This window comes from Sapajus apella, unplaced genomic scaffold (assembly GCF_009761245.1).
Source record: "Sapajus apella isolate SASKATOON/1434 unplaced genomic scaffold, GSC_monkey_1.0 scaffold12, whole genome shotgun sequence".
Taxonomy (NCBI): domain Eukaryota; kingdom Metazoa; phylum Chordata; class Mammalia; order Primates; family Cebidae; genus Sapajus; species Sapajus apella.
The window spans coordinates 38,404,264-38,424,104 of NW_022436952.1; the positions used below are offsets into that span (position 1 = coordinate 38,404,264).

At 53.4% G+C, this 19,841-nt stretch overlaps 3 protein-coding genes and 4 non-coding genes across 17 annotated transcripts; 2 read left to right on the plus strand and 5 right to left on the minus strand.

The window, feature by feature from the left end:
- The first annotated feature begins 3,515 nt into the window (after positions 1-3,515).
- On the plus strand, positions 3,516-5,378 carry TLCD1 (TLC domain containing 1). Of its 2 annotated transcripts, XM_032281025.1 has the most exons (5): positions 3,525-3,861; positions 4,007-4,054; positions 4,175-4,257; positions 4,348-4,430; positions 4,832-5,378. In XM_032281025.1, the coding sequence occupies exons 1-5, from the start codon at positions 3,668-3,670 to the stop codon at positions 5,213-5,215; spliced, it is 792 nt and encodes a 263-aa protein (XP_032136916.1). In that variant the 5' UTR covers positions 3,525-3,667; the 3' UTR covers positions 5,216-5,378. The 2 variants fall into 2 exon arrangements, with proteins under 2 accessions (XP_032136917.1, XP_032136916.1); XM_032281026.1 differs by lacking the exon at positions 4,007-4,054 and having other exon boundaries at positions 3,516-3,861.
- Positions 5,375-11,922, minus strand: RPL23A (ribosomal protein L23a). 3 transcript variants are annotated; one of them, XM_032281037.1, is made up of 4 exons: positions 11,846-11,922; positions 10,497-10,871; positions 9,651-9,834; positions 5,375-6,974 (listed from the first exon to the last, which is right to left on the minus strand). In XM_032281037.1, exons 2-4 carry the CDS (start codon positions 10,519-10,521, stop codon positions 6,794-6,796), a joined length of 390 nt encoding a protein of 129 aa, XP_032136928.1. In that variant the 5' UTR covers positions 10,522-10,871; positions 11,846-11,922; the 3' UTR covers positions 5,375-6,793. The 3 variants fall into 3 exon arrangements, 2 of the variants coding, with proteins under 2 accessions (XP_032136928.1, XP_032136927.1); XR_004269767.1 differs by lacking the exon at positions 11,846-11,922 and having other exon boundaries at positions 5,375-5,867; positions 6,085-6,974; positions 9,651-10,871; XM_032281036.1 differs by lacking the exon at positions 11,846-11,922 and having other exon boundaries at positions 9,651-10,871.
- Positions 5,973-6,044, minus strand: LOC116553560. The gene has a single exon (XR_004269802.1). It is a non-coding gene; the product is annotated as a small nucleolar RNA Z17 (small nucleolar RNA).
- LOC116553557 lies at positions 6,235-6,298 on the minus strand. Its single transcript, XR_004269800.1, has one exon. It is a non-coding gene; the product is annotated as a small nucleolar RNA SNORD42 (small nucleolar RNA).
- On the minus strand, positions 7,061-7,132 carry LOC116553559. The gene has a single exon (XR_004269801.1). It is a non-coding gene; the product is annotated as a small nucleolar RNA Z17 (small nucleolar RNA).
- Positions 9,920-9,986, minus strand: LOC116553556. Its single transcript, XR_004269799.1, has one exon. It is a non-coding gene; the product is annotated as a small nucleolar RNA SNORD42 (small nucleolar RNA).
- Positions 11,923-11,953: 31 nt separating the features above from the next.
- RAB34 (RAB34, member RAS oncogene family) lies at positions 11,954-16,035 on the plus strand. Of its 8 annotated transcripts, XM_032281034.1 has the most exons (12): positions 12,068-12,228; position 12,730; positions 13,033-13,110; positions 13,332-13,423; positions 14,264-14,329; positions 14,421-14,522; positions 14,614-14,678; positions 14,813-14,864; positions 15,043-15,124; positions 15,197-15,287; positions 15,420-15,527; positions 15,609-16,035. In XM_032281034.1, the coding sequence occupies exons 1-12, from the start codon at positions 12,083-12,085 to the stop codon at positions 15,674-15,676; spliced, it is 951 nt and encodes a 316-aa protein (XP_032136925.1). In that variant the 5' UTR covers positions 12,068-12,082; the 3' UTR covers positions 15,677-16,035. The 8 variants fall into 8 exon arrangements, with proteins under 8 accessions (XP_032136922.1, XP_032136925.1, XP_032136926.1 ...); XM_032281031.1 differs by lacking the exon at position 12,730 and having other exon boundaries at positions 11,954-12,228; positions 12,898-13,110; XM_032281035.1 differs by lacking the exon at positions 15,420-15,527 and having other exon boundaries at positions 14,261-14,329; positions 15,197-15,256; positions 15,689-16,035.
- The last annotated feature ends 3,806 nt before the right edge of the window (positions 16,036-19,841 follow it).

Here is a 19,841-nt window from a genome sequence, read left to right on the forward strand (position 1 = left end):
AGACGGGGTTTCACCACATTGGTCAGACTGGTCTCGAACTCCGTACCGCAGGTGATCCACCCACCTCAGCCTCCCAAAGTGCTGTGATTAAAGGCGTGAGCCACCCCGCCCGGCTATTGTATAAATTTCCTATAGTCAGTAAGCTCCAAGAGGGAAAAGACTACGCCTGTTCCGGTTCTAACTGTACACCCAGCGCCCAAAGCCTGATATGCATAGGTGGCACTCAATATTTGTTGAACAAACGAATAAAGAATCAGTGGGCGGGGCAATGGGCTTGTCAGGGGAGGGACCTCCGTAGAGGCGGAGTCTCCCCGCGAGACTGGGACCGGAAGCTTGGGCGGGGCTGCCCAGAGTGGCGCTCATGCCTTGGGGCGGGGCTCGGCGGGCGGCGACTTCGCGGGCAGAATTGCAGCTCATTTTCCCTCTCCCCTAGCAGTTCCTCCCCCAGGACCCTGGCTCACCCAAAGGCACCTCTCCCCACCACTCGGATCCGCTCGTACTTCTCCATCTCATTTCTTAAGCGTTTCACTTCCGTCCCCCACGCGGCGCGTGCGCGGACCTGCCCACTCTGGGCCCCGCCCCTTCGCGGCGAGCTGCTTGCGGGGCGGAGCCAGCGCGCTAGGCGTGAGTTCAGCACCGCGTCGGTGTTCGTGGCAGTGCACCGCACCTGCAGCTGCGACACGCCGTCACTTTTCCCCTCACGACCCTGCCCCACGCAGGGGCCAAGGAATAGGGCAAGAAAATAGGTCGCGCCCCGCACGGTATCTGCCCCTCCCACGCACATACCCAGCCTTTGTAAAGCTTGTTAGATTGAAAGGAAGTCGCGCTCCCGAGAGTTGCACCCCACAGGCCGGGCGGGGGTGGGAAGCGAGGATTGACCCCCACTTTGCCCACGAGTGACGCTGTTTCAGGAGAAAGCGGATTCTCCTTGGCACGCAAACGATAAACACTACCAAAACGACCGAGACCAGTGCTCCCGGCAGAAGGCAGCAGAGCTAGTTTCGTGTTTGCCTAGGGAGGGACGGGGGAAATCCCGAGCTGTGTAAATTGATTCACCTGGGGAGGACGTGACACAGTCTCAGGCCATCCCGACTAGTGAGCACCGCGTTCGTCAGCACTCACCTCCTCCTTCACACACGCGCGCTGCAGGAGGGAACTTTGCCTTCAGTGCTCATCTAGCGTGAACCCTACGGGGCAAGACGGGGGCGGAGGTGGATTACAACCTGAAAGCATTGGGGGAGAAGGAAAGACCGCGGTTTCTCCGGGATGAGTTCAAGGCAGAAGCCCAGAGGCAGGGGGCTGGTTAGCGTGCCCAGCGAGGCTCTTGACCGGAAGTGAGGTTAATTCCAGGTTCTCCCTGGCTCCTGCTCTGCGGGAGCTCTTTAAAAATTTAGTATTCGGCGGGGTGCGGTGGCTCATGCCTGTAATCCCAGCACTTTGGGAGGCCGAGGTGGGCGGATCACCTGAGGTCAGGAGTTCGAAACCAGCCTGGCCAACATGGAGAAACCCCCATCTCTATTAAAAAAAAAAAAAAATAGTATTCGACTGGGCGCGGTGGCTCACGCCTGTAATCCCAACACTATGGGAGGCCTAAGCGGGCGGATCACCTAAGGTCGGGAGTTTAAGACCAACATGGTGTTCCTGGCCAACATGGTGAAACCTCATCTCTACTAAAAATACAAAAATTAGTTGGGCCTGGTGGCGCGTGCCTGTAATTCCAGCTACTCGGGAGGCTGAAGCAGAAAAATCGCTTGAACCCGGGAGGCGGATATTGCAGTGAGCCGAGATCGCGCCGTTGCACACTCCAGCCTGGGCGACAGAAGGAAACTCTATCTCCTCTCGCTCTCTCTTTTTTTTTTTTTTTTTTTTTTTTTTTTTTTTTTTTGAGACGGAGTCTCCCTCTGTCGCCAGGCTGGAGTGCAATGACGCTATCTGCAACCTCCGTCTCCCGGGTTCAAGCCATTCTCCTGCCTCAGCCTCTCGAATAACGGCTGGGACTATAGGTGCACGTCAGCATACCCAACTAATTTTTGTGTTTTTAGTAGAGACGGGGTTTCACCATGTTGGCCAGGATGATCTCGATCTCTTGACCTCGTGATCTGCCCACCTCGGCCTCCCAAAGTGTTGGGATTACAAGCGTGAGCCACCTTGCCTGGCCGAGACTCCATCTCAAAAACAAAAACAAAAACAAAACCCTCAGTATTCAGGAGGAGGATGGTCATTAGCTGAGGGTTAGAGTCCCTATGTTAGAGTGGGCTCTAATCCTATGTTAGAGCATTGTGAGGAAAGGGACGTTTTAGCTTCTGCTCCAGCCCTGGCCCTCGCAAGGGTACCCAAACCCGGACACGTGGAATGACCGCTGGAAGGGTGCTGGCTCAGGCCGGTGTCGGCCGGCGGACAGAGCAGCCTGTGAGCCAAGAGGCGGGGCGGAAAAGCCGCTCACCCGGGACGCCCGTGCTCTCACCTAGAAACCGACTGGGCCTTGGTTGACCTAGGAGTCCCACAGGGGTTAATGTGTAACCTTGGAGCCATAAGGGGAGGCAAACACTCAAAAGGCTTGGTCCCTGGGTCCTTGCGCCTCAGGTTTTTAGCTTCTTCCTCCCTCCCGCAGCACCCCCGCTTTTCCCCTTCCCTCCTGTATTACCACCCTCTTATCTCTCCGTGCCCCGACCCCCGCTTCACTTCCCTTGCTGGCTTTTACCTGCTGCTCCTTTCGCCGAGACTTTACCTACTTTTCCCCCAAAGCAGCTGCCTCGCTCGGAGGCGAGAGGGGGAGCCCGCACCACAGTGAGGGCAGGCTGACACCTAGTGGCCAGGAGCTGGAACTGCCGCAGGGCCACCGGCCTGGAGAGCGAGGGTCACCCCAGCAGTCCCAGCAAATCGGCGATCTTGCCTGCCCAGACTCTGGGGAGCCAGGCCGAGGGCCGGGACTGTCTGAGGGAGGACTGTGACAGCCGCCCGGCCCTAGGAGCTTAAGAGCGGGCGGGGAGAGGTGGCGATGGGTTACTCAGCAGTTCCCAAGTGCCCACCCTTGCGGGCGCGGGAGGCACGGGTAAAAACGGGTTTCCGGCCAGACGACTGCGAGTGGTGCGGTGCGGGGAACTGGGTCTGCGAGGAGAACCCTGTCGAAAGCTGGGCTCCCGAGCCCACCCCAGGACCGGGACTTAGGGGGCGTGGGCGTGCCGGGTCCCGTCCAGCTCTGCCCAGAAAGTGGAGAGAGCTCTCGCGGTAACCGCCCAGGGCTGGGGAGCCGGTGGCCCCGGGGAAAGTGGGGACGCGGGTTAATGAGGCCAAGCGAGCGAGGGCAGCGGGGACTCCGTCGGCAGTCGGGAGGCGACAGCAAGGGGTGCCTCAGCGCGCTCCCCCAGCACAGGTCCCAGTCGCCCGAAGTCCGCGGGAGCCCAGCGTGGGCCGGGCGGCCAGGTGTACAACCCGCTCGCGCGGCCGCGGCGCCTAAGGGGCGGGGGCAGGCGGGCGGGGCGGGGGCGAGGGCAGCTGGGGGCGGGGGCAGAGGCCTCGCGGGGAGGGCGGGGAGGAGCCAAGGGGCCTAGAGGGCTCCGTCGAAACTGTGTGGGGCTGGCGGCTGGCGGTAGAGACGGCTGTGGTGGACCGGCTCGAGTGGGATCCCGGTCCCAGAACAGCCCTAGGAGGCGGACGGGCGGACAGCATGCCCCCACTGCTGCACCCCGCCCTGCCGCTGCTCCTGGGCGCCACGCTGACCTTCCGGGCGCTCCGGCGCGCGCTCTGTCGCCTGCCCCTACCCTTGCACGTGCACGCCGACCCCCTGCGCACCTGGCGCTGGCACAACCTTCTCGTCTCCTTCGCTCACTCCATTGTATCGGGGATCTGGGCGCTGCTGTGGTGAGTGAGCGACTGTGGGAATGAGGTGGCCGGGGAATCCTGAGCGGGGAGCTGGGGCCGGCTCTTCTGTTACTACCCCCATCGCTCACTGGCGGGCTGAGGCCACGCATTCTCATCTGATCCCATTGGTATCCTATCCAACCAGGAGCTGCTGTGACCTCAGGGGAGGGGGATTGCACCTGGGAAACTCGAGGCACTTGGGTTTTGCCCAGCCGCTCCTAGCTTCTCAGTCAGCCACTAGCGCGAGCCGAGACTCCCCCAGGAGCTGGCAAGGGTAACCGGAAAGGTGAGCCTCCTTTCTTCCCTCCCTCAGTGTATGGCAGACCCCCGACATGTTGGTGGAGATTGAGACAGCATGGTCACTTTCTGGCTATTTGCTCGTTTGCTTCTCTGCAGGTAGGTCTTGCCCAGGAAGCAGAAGGCTAGTTGGGGACAGGAAGCAGCCTGTTCAGTCGTTCGTGACCTATTGTCTCATCCCTCCATTAGGGTATTTCATCCATGACACGGTGGACATCGTGGCTAGCGGTCAGGCGCGAGCCTCTTGGGAATACCTTGTCCATCACATCATGGTAAGAGAAACAGTCTATGTGGAATAGGCCTCGTGCCAGTAACCGCGTTCCTGAACCTGGGAGGCGGCCTATTTTCTCAACACCCCACCCCCACCAACCTGTGTGCTACTTCTTATGCTAGGATGTTGGAGGTTGGCAGTCTGTGTGCTTATTCACTGAGGCCAGCAACCCATGGCCTCACTGGCTCCGTAGACTGGAGACACCATCCACAACCGGAAGCTGTGAGCAGGGATCAAAATTAAACAATGTTGAATGAACAGAACCAAGCATCTTATTCTCTACAAACTTATTCCAGAAGGAAGAAATTCGGGATTTTCCAGTCCTCCACCTGATGTCCTCCATCAACTTACAGGAAAGCATTTGCATCTGGGTTCCCTAACTTATTCTCCTTTTTCCTCTAGGCCATGGGTGCCTTCTTCTCTGGGATCTTTTGGAGCAGTTTTGTCGGTGGGGGTGTCTTAACGCTGCTGGTGGAAGTCAGCAACATCTTCCTCACCATCCGCATGATGATGAAAATTAGTAATGCCCAGGATCATTTCCTCTACCGGGTTAACAAGTATGTGAACCTGGTCATGTACTTTCTCTTCCGCCTGGCCCCTCAGGCCTACCTCACCCATTTCTTCTTGCGTTATGTGGGCCAGAGGACCCTGGGCACCTTCCTGTTGGCTGTCCTGCTCATGTTGGACGTGATGATCCTAATCTACTTTTCCCGCCTCCTCCGCTCCGACTTCTGCCCTGAGCGTGTCCCCAGGCAGCAACACAAAGACAAGTTTTTGACTGAGTGAGAGGCACAGAGCCTGGGACAGCAAACACGGGACAAGAACAGAAACAGCCTCACATGGAAACTGGGACTTAGCCCCAAGCCCCGGCGTCCTCTGGGGCAAGCCTCTCTACCTTCGGAGCCTGCGCCCACACTATTGAAAACACTAATGAAAGCACTTCTCTGAAGTCCTTGTCCTTTATTGGGCAAGGGGTGAGGGAAGCAGACAGACCGGTTGGACATAGCGAATGGGTGTGTGAGGACAAAATGCTACTGGAAAGCCAGCCAACCCACACTCCTCTGAAATGGATGCTAACGTGCTTCAAACTCTGGGCACTGGTTTCACACACAGCCTCTTCGAGGGATGAAAGGGGTTCTTGTAAAGCTTTTTGTTACGCTCAACCATGGAGGCAAGCTCTGAGTTCTGGTTTTCCTAGGACACTAACGCTAGTCACAAAGATCTGTGGAATGATCAAGGATGGAGGAGTGAGTGGCAGGGTGAGTTTCAAAAGGATAAGCAGAACAGGAGTCTTGCCCAAGCAGTGGGCAAGTTACAACAACAGTTCCTGTGTATGGCCTCCCACCCAACCAGAAATTGACAGAGAGGCATGTGTATGGTGAAAAGATATACATATATTTAGAATTAGCCAGCTGGACTCAGTTTAGATGATCCCAATCTGAAAAACAAAAAGCAGCTTTGTTACTGGCGTTGAAACATGAAGATTAAACTGGAATTTTTAGAAAGCAAAATGAGGAACATGAGGGTAAGGCTTAAGGATACAAGTGGAGTCAGTTAATTATGACTAATCAGCAAAAGCCAGGCTTTGGTCACTAGCATATGCATCATTTGCACCCAGGGATGAGCATTAAGGAGTTTGTAGGAAGGAAACTTACTTTGTTGGCAACATCCAAAGCATCGTAATCAGGAGCCAGTCGAACATATGCCTTCTTCTCTCCATCAGGCCTGGGGTAGAGAAGGAAGCCTTAATCCCTGCCGCCTTCACTGCCCACACACCCTCCCCCACTTCCTCCCCCAGTCCTCTGGCACTTCAGTGGTTCCTTTGTTTATGTCATTCCTTTCCAATAATGATTTTTCTATCATTAACCCAGAGGACATTATGAAGCTACAAAGCCAATTCTCTTAAGGGAAACATCATAGGCCAAGTTGAGACTTAAACCAAGGTAATTTGCAAGGAACTGTCTCATTCCAGAGGCCCCAGAAAATGAGCACCAATGAACCCCACAATCAAGTCCTAGAAAGTGCTGCCTGAGGTCCTTACAAAGGTCTGTAATTACAGCAGTCTGTAATTCCTGCCTCAAGGCTCATACACTGGGAAACCTACTTCTAACCCCAAGTGTAAATCAAGGAAACTTTTCCCCCTGCTAAAAGGTCCAGGGGAATTTTTTTTTTGGAAGGGTCTTGCTTGATTGCTTAGGCTAGAGTACAATGGGACAATCATAGGTCACTGCAGTCTCAAACTCCTGGGCTCAGGCGATCCTCCTACGTAGCTGGGACTATAAACATCAAGGAGAGCTTATGAACCACAGGATTTCTGGCTGCAGCCTGCTGGTCCAGTGCACTCCATATCCCTTGAGGCCCAACTCACCGAATCAGGGTGTTGACCTTGGCCACATCAATGTCATAGAGCTTCTTCACAGCCTGTTTGATCTGGTGCTTGTTGGCTTTAACATCCACAATGAACACAAGTGTGTTATTGTCTTCTATCTTCTTCATGGCAGACTCAGTGGTCAGCGGAAACTTGATGATAGCATAGTGGTCCAGTCTGGGAGAGAGGCAAAATGGGGTCACCTGGCCCGGAACCAATAGAAAGATGGGCTCTCTTTTGTAGTCCAGAGAGAGGAAAGCCTAGGTGCATCAGACAACGAAGTACCAATCATTTTGTTCAGACTTTGGTCGCTTTACAGTGTCATCATCTGCACCCTGAAATCTAAGGGCCCGAAGCCCCAACCCCAGGGGCAGAACATGCTGCATTTTCTTTCTCTTGAAGGGCTCTTACTTCTCAAGTGATTTAAGAATCATCTGACCAGGCACAATGGCTCACGCCTGTAATCCCAGCATTTTGGGAAGCCGAGGTGAGCAAATCACAAGGTCAAGAGATCAAGACCATCCTGGTCAACATGGTGAAACCCTGTCTCTTAAAATACAAACATTAGCTGGGTGTGGTCGAGTGCGCCTGTAGTCCCAGCTATTTGGGAGGCTCTGAGGCAGGAGAATCGCTGGAACCTGGGAGGCAGAGGCTGCAGTGAGTGCCAGTGCACTCCAGCTTAGTGAGATAGTGAGTCTCCAGTAAGTAAATCACCTATTTGGTAGAGTTCTTGAGGCTGACTCATGCATTTCTGCCCCTTTTGGTTGCTGAAAACTGGCTTTATGATTGAGGACCACCAATTCTTGAAATCAAAAATTTTTTTTGAGATGGATTTGTCGCCCAGGCTGGAGTGCAGTGACACAATCTTGGCTTAGTGCAACCTCTGGGTGAGCGCCACCACACCCAGCTACCTTTATATTTAATACAGACAGGGTTTCACCACATTGGCCAAGCTAGTCTCGAACAACTCCTGTCCTCATGATCTACCTGCCTTGGCCGCCCAAAGCCCAAAGTGCTGGGATTATAGGTGTGAGCCACCACCTCCATCCCTCAAGAGCAAATTCTTACGTACAGCTGAGCGCAGCTATAATACAGCCTTCCCCACTAAAAGTCAGCGGCAGGCTGTTTACTCAGACACTACTTTCCTGGTCTGAAACCAGGTCAGGTCTAAACTTCACACTAAATTCTAGGTCCAACTTGGTGGGGGAGGGGCAGGAAGACAGTCTGTGAACTGCTTTCCCATATGAACACAGTCCACTTTTTTTTTTTTTTTTTTTTTTTGAGACAGAGTTTCACTCTTGTTGCCCAGGCTGGAGTCCAATGGCATGATCTCGGCTCACTGCAACCTCTGCCTCCCAGGTTTAAGCAATTCTCCTTCCTCAGCCTTCTGACCAGCTGGGATTACAGGAATGCACCACCATGCCCAGCTAATTTTGTAGTTTTAGTAGAGATGGGGTTTCACCATGTTGGTTAGGCTGGTCTGGAACTCCCGACCTCAGGTCATCTGCCTGCCTCAGCCTCCCAAAGTTCTGGGATTACAGGCATGAGCCACCGTGCCCGGCTTTTTCTTTTCTCATTCTTTCTCTTAGGAAAGAGCAGAAGCAGCAAAAACCCATTGGTAGTAACTATTACCAATGCTCTACTCAAATCTGTGGTCGCTAAAAAGCCAGTTATTACTGGTAGCTCAAATACACTCAAGTGCCCAAGCTTTTGCTCATTTCCCCCAACCATTCCTTCAGCAGTATGAAAATTTCGGAAAATGAATGGAACAAAGCTTCTATACACCACTGCAGGCCCTAACTGCAAAATATAAATAATGGAATCCCCATTATCAATAAAGAATCAACCCACATTCTTACCCTCAAGAATTGTTCCCTACAGCAGTTGGAGCTATGAGGAAGGAATCTCTGCAATTCTATTTTATACTCTCCCCAAAAAAGTTTTCAAACCGTGACCAGATGTGAAGCAATAATTAACCTACCAGAAATTTTTGAGACTGGTTTTTTTTTTTTTTGAGACGGATTTTCACTCATGTTACCCAGGCTGGAGTGCAATGGCGCGATCTCGGCTCACCGCAACCTCCGCCTCCTGGGTTCAGGCAATTCTCCTGCCTCAGCCTCCTGGGTAGCTGGGATTACAGGCACGCACCACCATGCCCAGCTAATTTTTTGTAGTTTTAGTAGAGACGGGGTTTCACCATGTTGACCAGGATGGTCTCGATCTCTTGACCTCGTGATCCACCCGCCTCGGCCTCCCAAAGTGCTGAGATTACAGGCTTGAGCCACCGCGCCCAGCCCAGAGCTTCACTCTTGTTGCCCAGTCTGGAGTACAATGGCACAATCTCCGCTCACCACAACCTCCGCCTCCCCAGTTCAAGGTGGCAGGAGCCACCCCACCCAGTTAATTTTGTATTTTTAATAGAAACGAGGTTTCTCCATGTTGGTCAGGCTGGTCTCAAACTCCTGACCTCAGGTGATCCACCCGCCTCGGCCTCCCAAAGTGCTGGGATTTCAGACGTGAGCTACCACGCTGAGCCACTGGGATGATTTAAAAAGAATTCTTGCCAGCATTGTAAATGGGGCAGAAACAATATCCTCACTCTTCCAATTAGAGAAGCACACTGGGCCGGGAACGGCTCACGTCTGTAATCCCAGCACTTTGGGAGGCCGAGGCGGGCGGATCATGAGACCATCCTGGCTAACATGGTGAAACCCATCTCTATTTAAAATTAAAAAAGAGAAGCACACTGAACACAACTTGTGTCTGAGAAGCCATCACACAGAGTGAGTGAAATTTCCCAATTACCAATGGAGGATACCCAAATCTTTTCATGGGTAGTGGGGCAGTACTGACTTGTTTCTCCTGGGGGCGCTCTTCCGAGGATATTTGGGCTGCCTCCGGAGTCGCAGTGTCTTGGGCCGCCGGAAGGTGGGTGACGTGCGGATCTTCTTCTTTTTGTGGCTGTGGACACCTTTCAACACTGCCTTCTTGGCCTTTAAAGCCTTCGCTTTGGCTTCGGCTTTAGGAGGGGCAGGAGCTGGGAGAGAAGAAAATGAGGGTGAGGAATTTAAAAATAGGCCACTTCCGGCCTCAAGAACTACAGTGGGCGACCCTGGCCACACGTGCATCAGTGGTTCCTTTGCAGACATCACAAGTGTCAGGAGATTAAAATTTTTCCATCATATGCACGATACCAGAGGCGAAAGTGACCAACTCGCAGCTCCAGGAATACGACTAAGAAACAAAGTAGCACTGAAGGAAAGCTTGATAACTTTCCAGAACATGTCCTACGAATTTTACACATACCCCATCGCAAAACCACGCGGAGGGGGCGGGTAATGTAGCCCGATCAAAGGTGAACCAGAAGGAAAATGAGTAAAGCTGAGGGCACTAACTCCTTACAGACCCGGGTACATGGAGCGCCAACTTGTGGATGCGTACAGCTTCCCAGAGCCGACTGTCTGGCTCTCCCTGGCGGGTGATAATGCCGGTGGGGTGACCTCCCCAACTCCCTCCACAGGAACTCAGCCCATGAGGCTGGGCCCACGCGGCCCACGTATACTGCGTGTCCGAAACGCGGGGAGCAGCTTCGGAGCACAACCGTCAGGGCCTAGTCCAGCTGCCATATTCCCAATTCGTTCGCTCTGCGGCGCGACGATCCCCGGTAAACCAACAGTGGCCCCCATCCCCAACACACACCTTCCTTCTTCGCTTTCGGCGCCATCTTGTGAAAAGGGTCTCCGGTGCGCGTTCTCACGGGCTTATAGCGCCAAATCGCACCAAAGACTCGCGATGCTTTGTACTTAGAGCTGACTGGGTAATTTGCAGAGTGGCGCCTTCTGGGAACGGTAGTTAGGTGTAATTTCTTTTTCGAGCGTGACCTAGCATGTACCACTCCTCCCCTCAAAGGCACTAAAGCTTCATGGGGGTTGTAGTTTTTGGAAGACACGCGTTTATTTGCTCAGGGCAGTGGCCCGCGTAGCGGGTGTCGCTCGGGTCTGGTTCCAGGAGCTTCCCATCTTGATCAACTGCCAGTCTCAGGGAAGAGGATTGCCACGCCAAGAGACAGGAACGCTGCCAAGCAGAAAGAACACATTTAGATTGACTCGGGAGTTAGATACAGCTAAGTTCTAGAGTGCTGGAGCAGGATTTGCTCGGTCGAACTCGCTCAACCAGCATCTGTGGAAACTTGAGGTCCAGAGAGGAATGTGATTAATCGATAACACAGTGACTTGGTGGCAGAAAAAAAATCAAGTCAGGGCCGGGCGCAGTGGCTCACGCCTGTAATCCTGGCACTTTGGAAGGCCGAGGTGGGCGAATTGCTTCGAGCCCAGGAGTTCAAGACCAGCCTAGGCAACATGGCGAAATCTCATCTCTACAAAAGAATACAAAATTACCCGGGCATGGTGGTGCGTGCCTGTAGTCCCAGTTCCTTGAGAGGTTGAGGTGGAAGGATCTCTTGAGCCCAGAAGGTCGAGGCTGCAGTGAGCCATTCCAGCCTGGCTGGCAGAATGAGACCCTGTCTCAAAAAAAAAAAAAAAAAAAAAAAAATCGAGTCACGAGGGGGACGAGTGTCAGAAGAAGTACAAGGAGGCCACACCTGCCCCTCTTCACCTGCGGCACTGGCACTCAGTTTTCCTGCATTTCTGATAATGCTCTTGAAGTTCTATGAAAATTCCATGCATTTCTCCAAGATTCGCTAGTTCTTCCTGTGAGTAACTTCACTCACAGTCCCTTACCCTAAACTAGTCTTCCCTTCCATGTCCGGGTCATCTTTACATCCTCAAATTCAGCTCCAGACACAGAACAAGGTTTCATAACACTCATGTTTGCTTCTCCTGAGGTGTGTGCCTAACCCATCCCCCTTGATCCTTTCTGTCTTCCCTCTCCCCTCATAAATCCAGAGACATCCCCTTTGACGGTGAAATTGATTGTGCACTACCCGCTCTCCTATCCGGCAGGACTTTGCAAATAGGAGTTGTCCTTAGGGGTTAAAGATTCCAATGGGGTCAGAACAATGAACACCCACACCGGAGGGGAGTCCCCACCTCCCAGAGCGGAGAGCACCCCAAAGATCCACTTAGCCCTTCTTTATCCTCTGTGGAGGGAAGCAACTTGATCTTCAGCCCTTCCATCTCCCAATCTCCACAGCAGCCTTGAAGGAAAAGATGCCAGACTTCAGACGTCTGTCTCCTCGGTGGGCACCTCATTCTAACCCTGGCACCCCCTTCAAACGCTTCCCCCCTCCCACATCCCAGGGCAGAAGGGCGAGCGGGGCAGACTCTATGAGTCACCTCCTGGGCCTGGAGTTGAGGAGGGAAGCGCCGCCTCTCCTTGGGCCCCTTCTCTCCCCCTTTCCCCTCCCCTCGGGTTCCTGGCATCGCCAGATGCTGCGCAGCAGTCTCCGATTCCCCATCACTAATTCAGCTGGGTAAGGGTCCCCATGAAGGCGCAGCCCGCCTTAGAGGTGCAGGGGAGAGGAGGCTGGGGAGTTCCTATCTGGATAGGCTCCAGCCTGGCTGGGGGCGGTCCCGGTGCCCGGTGAGGCGTCAGGCGAGGGAGCCTGAGCTGGGCAGCGCAGAGGGGAGGAGAGGAGAGGGAGGCGAGGGCGGGCTGTGAGGCCTGCAGCGGCCAGGAGAGGGGCAGGGGGCGGCCCTTCTCCAGGAATTTCCGGGGATCGTGTTACCGCGTTCGCGCAGCCCGAGCGGAGTGGGACGCGAAGCCCTGCAGCCGGACTGGTCCCCTCGCCCCCTCCTCCAGCGGCCTGCAGGCCTTGGCAGCGCCGCCCCTGCGCACACTGACCCCGTGTGGCGGGGCAGCTCTGCGCCCCCGGGCCGTTCTGTTATGGTAGGGCCGCCTCAGCCCCGAGATGACGTCGGGTCTCCGCGGCCCCGGGTTATTGTAGGCACTGTCCGGCCCCGCGTAATCGTAGGGTCTGCGCGGGCCCGGCCCCCACCAGACGGGACTCCCCGCCCCCAATTGGCGGCTGAGGAGTCTCCTCGCCCCAGAGTCATCTTCGGGACGCCCAGGGCCCGAGTGATTGTGGGTTCGCCCCGGCCCCGGTTGATTGTTTCATCTCCGTGGCCCGCGGTGGTCGTAGCGTCTCCGAGACCGCGGGCTCCCGTAGGGTGTCCGTGGCCCCGAGTTATAGTCGGAACACCCCGGCCGCGGGTGATCGTCGGGTCTCCACGCGCTCGGGTCGCTGGCGTGGATCCGGCCTCGGCTCCCTCTCAAGGCGCCCCGCAAGGCCGCAGGCAGGATGAACATTCTGGCTCCAGTGCGGAGGGACCGCGTCCTGGCGGAGCTGCCCCAGGTAGGCGCCAGAGCCACGTCAGGCTTCTGTCTACAGCCCAGGGTGTGGGCGGGGAGCAGGAGGCGGCACCTGACGAGTTAGAGGACTGGGCCCAGCCCTGCCACCCAGCTAGGCCTGCTGCTTCTGGGTGGTCCCTGCACTCCACCCCTACCCGGGCTGCTTGGCTGCGGGACAAGGGCCAGGAGCCGGAAGCTCCATTCTCTATCATCCCTCCCACTAAGTGCCTGAGGAAGGAGGCCGCTTTGCACGTGCACAAAGACTTCCACCCCCGCGTCACCTGCGCCTGCCAGGAGCACCGGACAGGCACCGTGGGGTGAGTTAGGGACACCCATAACAAAGAGAGGAGGTCCCAGGAAACTAGCCATAGCAAGGGTAAACAACCTCCCTCTTGGGGCTTCATTTCAGCCCCTACCAGCTGTATGGTTATTTCCTCTCTTTAAGCCGCCGTGCTCTCTCCTCTCTTTCCAACAAGGTTGTGAGTTTTTTGAGATGGGGTGGGGTAGAGGGTGGCAGCTGGATTCCTGAGTAGAGACTAAGGTGTCTTGAGATGGGAAGGCGGTCACCTGCTCAGATCCCCACGTAGCATCCATGGAGCTCTAGGGCAGGGGTCTTGCTGTGCTTATAGGGATGAGTCTTATTGTGGGTTTTAAAGGTAATACTGATAACAGTTGCCACTATTAAATGAGCATTTGCTGTGTCCCAGGCAGTGTTGGGTACTATCATTATCTTTATTGAATGGAAAAGACCATCACTTAAGATATATTCTGATTTCAGAGATGTTAAAATGGTGGGAGAGGGTGTCTTAGAATATAGGACATTTATCTCATTTTAACCTTCACAACTACCCAATAAAATATATACTAATTTCACTTAAGTGTTGAAACTGAGGCTTAGGGAGGCTAAATAACGTGTCCAAAGTCACACACCTAATAAGTGTGAGAGCTGGGATTCAAATTCATGTCTCTCTGATGCTGGAGCATAAAACACTCCTCCTCCCCAGCACAAATGTCCAGGCAGCTGCCTGGGACGCCTGGTGTCTATAAGTCCCTCAGCGTAGGTGCAGCTACCTTCGTGGACCTAGTCAGGAGCATTGGAACTCCCTAGGGTGAAAGAGCTCTTGCCCACTCCCCTTGCCCACTCTTGTGTCCAGCAGATTTAAGATCTCCAAGGTCATTGTGGTGGGGGACCTGTCGGTGGGGAAGACTTGCCTCATTAATAGGTAAGGGGGTGCTGGAGCGGAATTGGGCAGGGTGGGGCCAAGCCTAGCCAGGTGGGCTGACTCCAGATTGGAGCATCTGGTAACCTCTCAGGTTCTGCAAAGACACCTTTGATAAGAATTATAAGGCCACCATCGGAGTGGACTTTGAGATGGAACGATTTGAGGTGCTGGGCGTCCCCTTCAGTTTGCAGCTGTGAGTGCTTCCACACCCCTTCCAGCCATCCCTTCCCCCAGCACCCACACCCCCCAGCACACACCTGTGCTTTACCCCTCCTTCCTCCCAGTTGGGATACCGCTGGACAGGAGAGATTCAAATGCATTGCATCAACCTACTACCGGGGAGCTCAAGGTAAGTGGCTGGGTGAAGTGAGGTAGGTGGGTCTCAGAGTGTACATGGCTTCTCATCTAGAGCTGGAAGGATTGGGGAAATGAGCCAGTCGTGGCTTCCCTGTCAACCTGCGGCTGTTTCTGCCACTCTTCCAGCCATCATCATTGTCTTCAACCTGAATGATGTGGCATCTCTGGAACATACCAAGTATGTGAACATCCTGCAATATAATGAGAGGCTCCTGGAAGAGAGGGTTCAGAACAGAGGGGTGGTCAGGAAGAAGAAGAATGCATGTAGGACCAGAGAGGGGGTCATTGGACATATGAATGTCAGCGGGACGGGCCCAGCAGGCTCACTCCTCCCTCACTTTCACCACCCATGGCAGGCAGTGGCTGGCTGATGCCCTGAAGGAGAATGACCCTTCCAGTGTGCTTCTCTTCCTCGTAGGTTCCAAGAAGGACCTGAGTGTGAGTGTGCCAGTGGGGGGACTTCCCATCTTGGTGAGGGAATGCCCCCCTCTGATTCTGACCTTCCCTCAGACCCCAGCTCAGTATGCGCTGATGGAGAAAGACGCCCTCAAGGTGGCCCAGGAGATGAAGGCTGAGTACTGGGCAGTCTCATCTCTCACTGGTGAGTTGGAGGCTTCAGGCCTCTGCTGTGGCACTCCTGCCTGCCTCTCCTGTCACTGCTACACCTCCAGCTGTGCCCTGTGCCCCCATTCCCAGCACTGTCCCTGAACAACCTATCTGCTCCTTGTATCAGGTGAGAATGTCCGAGAATTCTTCTTCCGTGTGGCAGCACTGACCTTTGAGGCCAATGTGCTGGCTGAGTTGGAGAAATCAGGGGCCCGACGAATTGGGGATGTTGTCCGTGAGTGCCTGCCTGGTTGAGGGTGGCAGAGGGCACAGTGAGTCTCCGATCCTGCTTCACATATTTCCCACCCTTCTTTAGGCATCAACAGTAATGACAGCAACCTCTACCTAACTGCCAGCAAGAAGAAGCCCACATGTTGCCCATGAGAGGTTGAGGAGACTGTTCAGAGACTGCCCAGCCCTGGGGTACTGTGCCACCTTCATTCCCCCAGAGCTTGACCCCTGGACATTTGCACTGACTTTATCCAGACCAAAGAGCTGCCTCTTGGTGGCAATATCCCCAGAGGGGTAGCTGGGACCATGCTAGTCACTTCCTGCCCCCAGGCACTGTGCCAAAGACTGGATGCCCCCTGCTCCTCAGGGGACTCTCCAGGGTGCCCAGCAATAGAGGGAGAGAGAGTCCCCTGTTCTTTTGCTCAGCCTGCTGGATGCTTTGTGTATGAGAATGCCTAATGATTCCAGCCTCTTACTGTGCCTTTATGCATTAAAATTTCTTTGTTACAACAGTTTAGGGGCTGGAGTTCTTTGTTGGGGATGAGGAATATGGAATGGGCATGACTGTGTGGCCATCTTGGTACTGGACCCCGCTGTGGGGATGCTTTGCTGGCCACTCCGGGCCCCTGGGCAGGTTCAGGTAGGCTGGGAGCTGAAAGATCAGTTTGGGGGCTGCACCGGGCCCTCACGGGGTGTGGTCTGATGGCTGGCTTTGAGAGCCCTTTCCCCTGATCCTTTCCCCACACATGCTTATACCCAAATTTTCACCACTGGGGAATCTTTTTTCTTTTTTCACCTTTTTCTTGCCTTCCCTTTAAGAAATACTTTTCCAGGCCATGCGTGGTGGCTCATGCCTGTAATCCCAACACTTTGTTAGGCCAAAGCAGGTGGATAACCAGGTCAGGAGATCAAGACCATCTTGGCCAACATGGTGAAACGCTGTCTCTACTAAAAATGCAAAAAATTAGCTGGGCGTGGTGGCAGGCTCCTGTAATCCCAGCTATTCAGGAGGCCGAGGCAGGAGAATAGCTTGAATCAGGGAGTCGGAGGTTGTAGTGAGCCAAGATCGCGCCACTGCACTCTAGCCTCGCAACACAGCGAGACTCCTATCTCAAAAAAAAAAAAGGCTGGGTGAGGTGGCTCACGCTGTAATCCCAATACTTTGGGAGGCCAAGGCAGATGGATCATGAGGTCAGGAATTCAAGACCAGCCTGATGAAACCCTGTCTCCACAAAAAAAAAAAAAAAAAGAAAGAAAGAAATACTTTTCCAGCCTGGGTGGCGCGGTGGTTCATGCTTGTTATCTTAGCACTTTGGGAGGCCAAGGCAGATGGATCATTTGAATTCAGGAGTTCGAGGTCAGCCTGGCCAGCATAGTGAAACCCCATCTCCATTAAAATACAAAAATTAGCTGGGCGTGGTGGTGTGTGCCTGTAATTCCAGCTACTTGGGAGGATGAGTCAGGAGAATTGCTTGAACCCAGGAGGCGGAGGTTGCAGTGAGCTGAGCGTGCCACTGCACTCCAGCCTGGGTGACAGAGCAAGACTCCATCTAATTTGGATTGTACGATGGACCTTGTTTGAGAAAAAAAAAAAGAAAAAAAGACTCCATCTAAAAAAAAAGGGCCAGGTGTAGTGGCTCACTCATGTAATCTCAGCAGTTTGGGAGGCTGAGGCAGGCAGATCACAAGGTCAGGAGATCGAGACCATCCTAGCCAACAAGGTGAAACCCTGTCTCTACTAAAAATATCAAAAAATTAGCTGGGTGTGGTGGCACACGCTTGTAGTCCCAGCTACTAGGAAGGCTGAGGCAGGAGAATTGCTTGAACCCAGGAAGCAGAGATTGCAGTGAGCCACGATTGTGCCACTGCACTACAGCCTGGGCGACAGTGCAAGACTCTGTTTCAGGCCAGGCACAGTGGCTCACGCCTGTAATCCTAGCACTTTGGGAGGCCAAGGTGGGTGGATCACCTGAGGTCAGGAGTTCAAGACCACCCTGGCCATCATGGTGAAACCTCATCTTAAAAAAAAAAAAGACTCTGTTTCAAAAGAAAAAAAAAAAGGAAAAGAAATATTTTTCCAAAGGAAACAAAGTAAGAAGTAATTGAGTTTTGGATTTTATTTTTTTGTTGTTGTTGTTTGGGGGTTGACCACACAGCCCAGGGAGGGTAGGGACTCTGGCTCTAATTCAGAAGGACCTGAGTTTGAATGTTTGAATCCTTGCTGTACACTCTTACTATGAGAATGCAGGCAAATCACTTATCCTCTGGGCCTCAATTTCCTCATCTGATAATACTGAGTTCATGAGGTCATAAGGATAAAATAAGATAAAGTACTAACATACACACATAAGATGAGCTCAAAAACCTTCGTTATTATTGTTATTATTATTATTATTATTATTTTTTTTTTTTTTGAGACAGAGTTTCACTCATGTTACCCAGGCTGGAGTGCAATGGCACGATCTCGGCTCACTGCAACCTCCGCCTCCTGGGTTCAGGCAATTCTCCTGCCTCAGCCTCCTGAGTAGCTGGGATTACAGGCATGCACCACCATGCCCAGCTCCTTTTTTGTATTTTTAGTAGAGACGGGGTTTCACCATGTTGACCAGGATGGTCTCGATCTCTTGACCTCGTGATCCACCCGCCTCGGCCTCCCAAAGTGCTGGGATTACAGGCTTGAGCCACCGCGCCCGGCCTATTATTATTATTCTTTTTGAGACGGAGTTTCACTCTGTCACACAGGCTAGAGTACAATGGTGCGATCTTGGCTCACTGCAACCTCTGCCTCCTGTGTTCAAGCAGTTCTCTACCTCAGCCTCCAGAGTAGCTGGCATTACAGGCACATGCCACCACACCCGGTTAATTTTTGTATTCTTTTTTTTTTTTGAGATGGAGTTTTGCTCTTGTTACCCAGGCTGGAGTGCAATGGCGCGATCTTGGCTCACCGCAACCTCCACCTCCTGGATTCAGGCAATTCTCCTGCCTCAGCCTCCTGAGTAGCTGGGATTACAGGCACGTGCCACCATGCCCAGCTAATTTTTTGTAGTTTTAGTAGAGACGGGGTTTTACCATGTTGACCAGGATGGTCTCGATCTCTTGACCTCGTGATCCACCCGCCTCGGCCTCCCAAAGTGCTGGGATTACAGGCTTGAGCCACTGCACCCGGCCCTGATTTTTGTATTCTTAGTAGAGACAGGGTTTCACCAAATTGGCCAGGCTGATCTTGAACTCCTGACCTCGTGATCCACCTGCCTGGGCCTCCCAAAGTGCTGAGATTACAGGTGTGAGCCACTGCGCCTGGCAAAAACCTTAGTTATTATAACCATTAACTTTCTTTTTTGTTTATCAACTTTTGTATGGGGAAGGGTGACCAAGACCCTGGCTCCTTGTTGACATCTGACCTTGAGTTCCAGAATAGCTGGAAGTACCTCAGACATCTGGGTCAACAAAGGAGGACTTATGGCCTTGTGTCATCCTGGGAGTCTAAGGAGGGTCCAGGTTAGAAAGCAGATTCTGGCTCCAAGTTGGCAAGTGCTCTGTTCCATGCCCGGTTCCATTCTCACCAGGATGGATGGCTTTTCTGGACACTTCCCATCCTGGCTTCCCCTCCCTTGCAGTTCCTAGACTCTCTAGAGCTACCAAGGGAAGGAGGGACTGGGCAGCAGCCCTACCCACTCTGGACTTAGGTCTGGAGGAAAGTGAAGGTGGGGATCAGGCAGAGCAACAGCAGCAGCAGAGATGTGGATGATGGTGGAAAAAAAACGTGTGAAGTCCATCCTTTTCCCTCCTCTCCATCTTGGCTTTGGAAACTGGTGCAGAGAGAAATGGAGGAGTGTGGTGCATGGAATGTGGGTGATGTGGCGATAACTTCACATTCTCCTGTCATCATTTTTTCCATCTCTGCTCCCTCACAGCACTGTGCTCCTCACCGTTGCCTTGCCTGTTAGCAGATGTGTTGTGTGTGAAGCCAGCACCACAGTCCAGGTGTTTGTGGTGTTTGTGCTGCACCGGGTGTGCGAGTTCTGTGCTCTGTGTGCATGTTGTATTTGTGTGTGGTTGAGTTGATATTTCTGTGTGCTGTGAGATATGTGCATGAGTGTGTATGTTGTACCTGAGGGGATGAGGTTCCTATGAATGCAGCTGGCCCTGTTCTCCAGACACGGGACAAGCTTACAGAGACAGAAACGAACTTTTTTTTTTTGAGACTGAGTCCCGCTCTGCTGCCCAGGCTGGAGTGCCATGGCTAGGTCTTGGCTCACTGCAACCTCTGCCTCCCGGGTTCAAGCGATTCTCCTGCCTCAGCCTCCTGAGTAGCTGG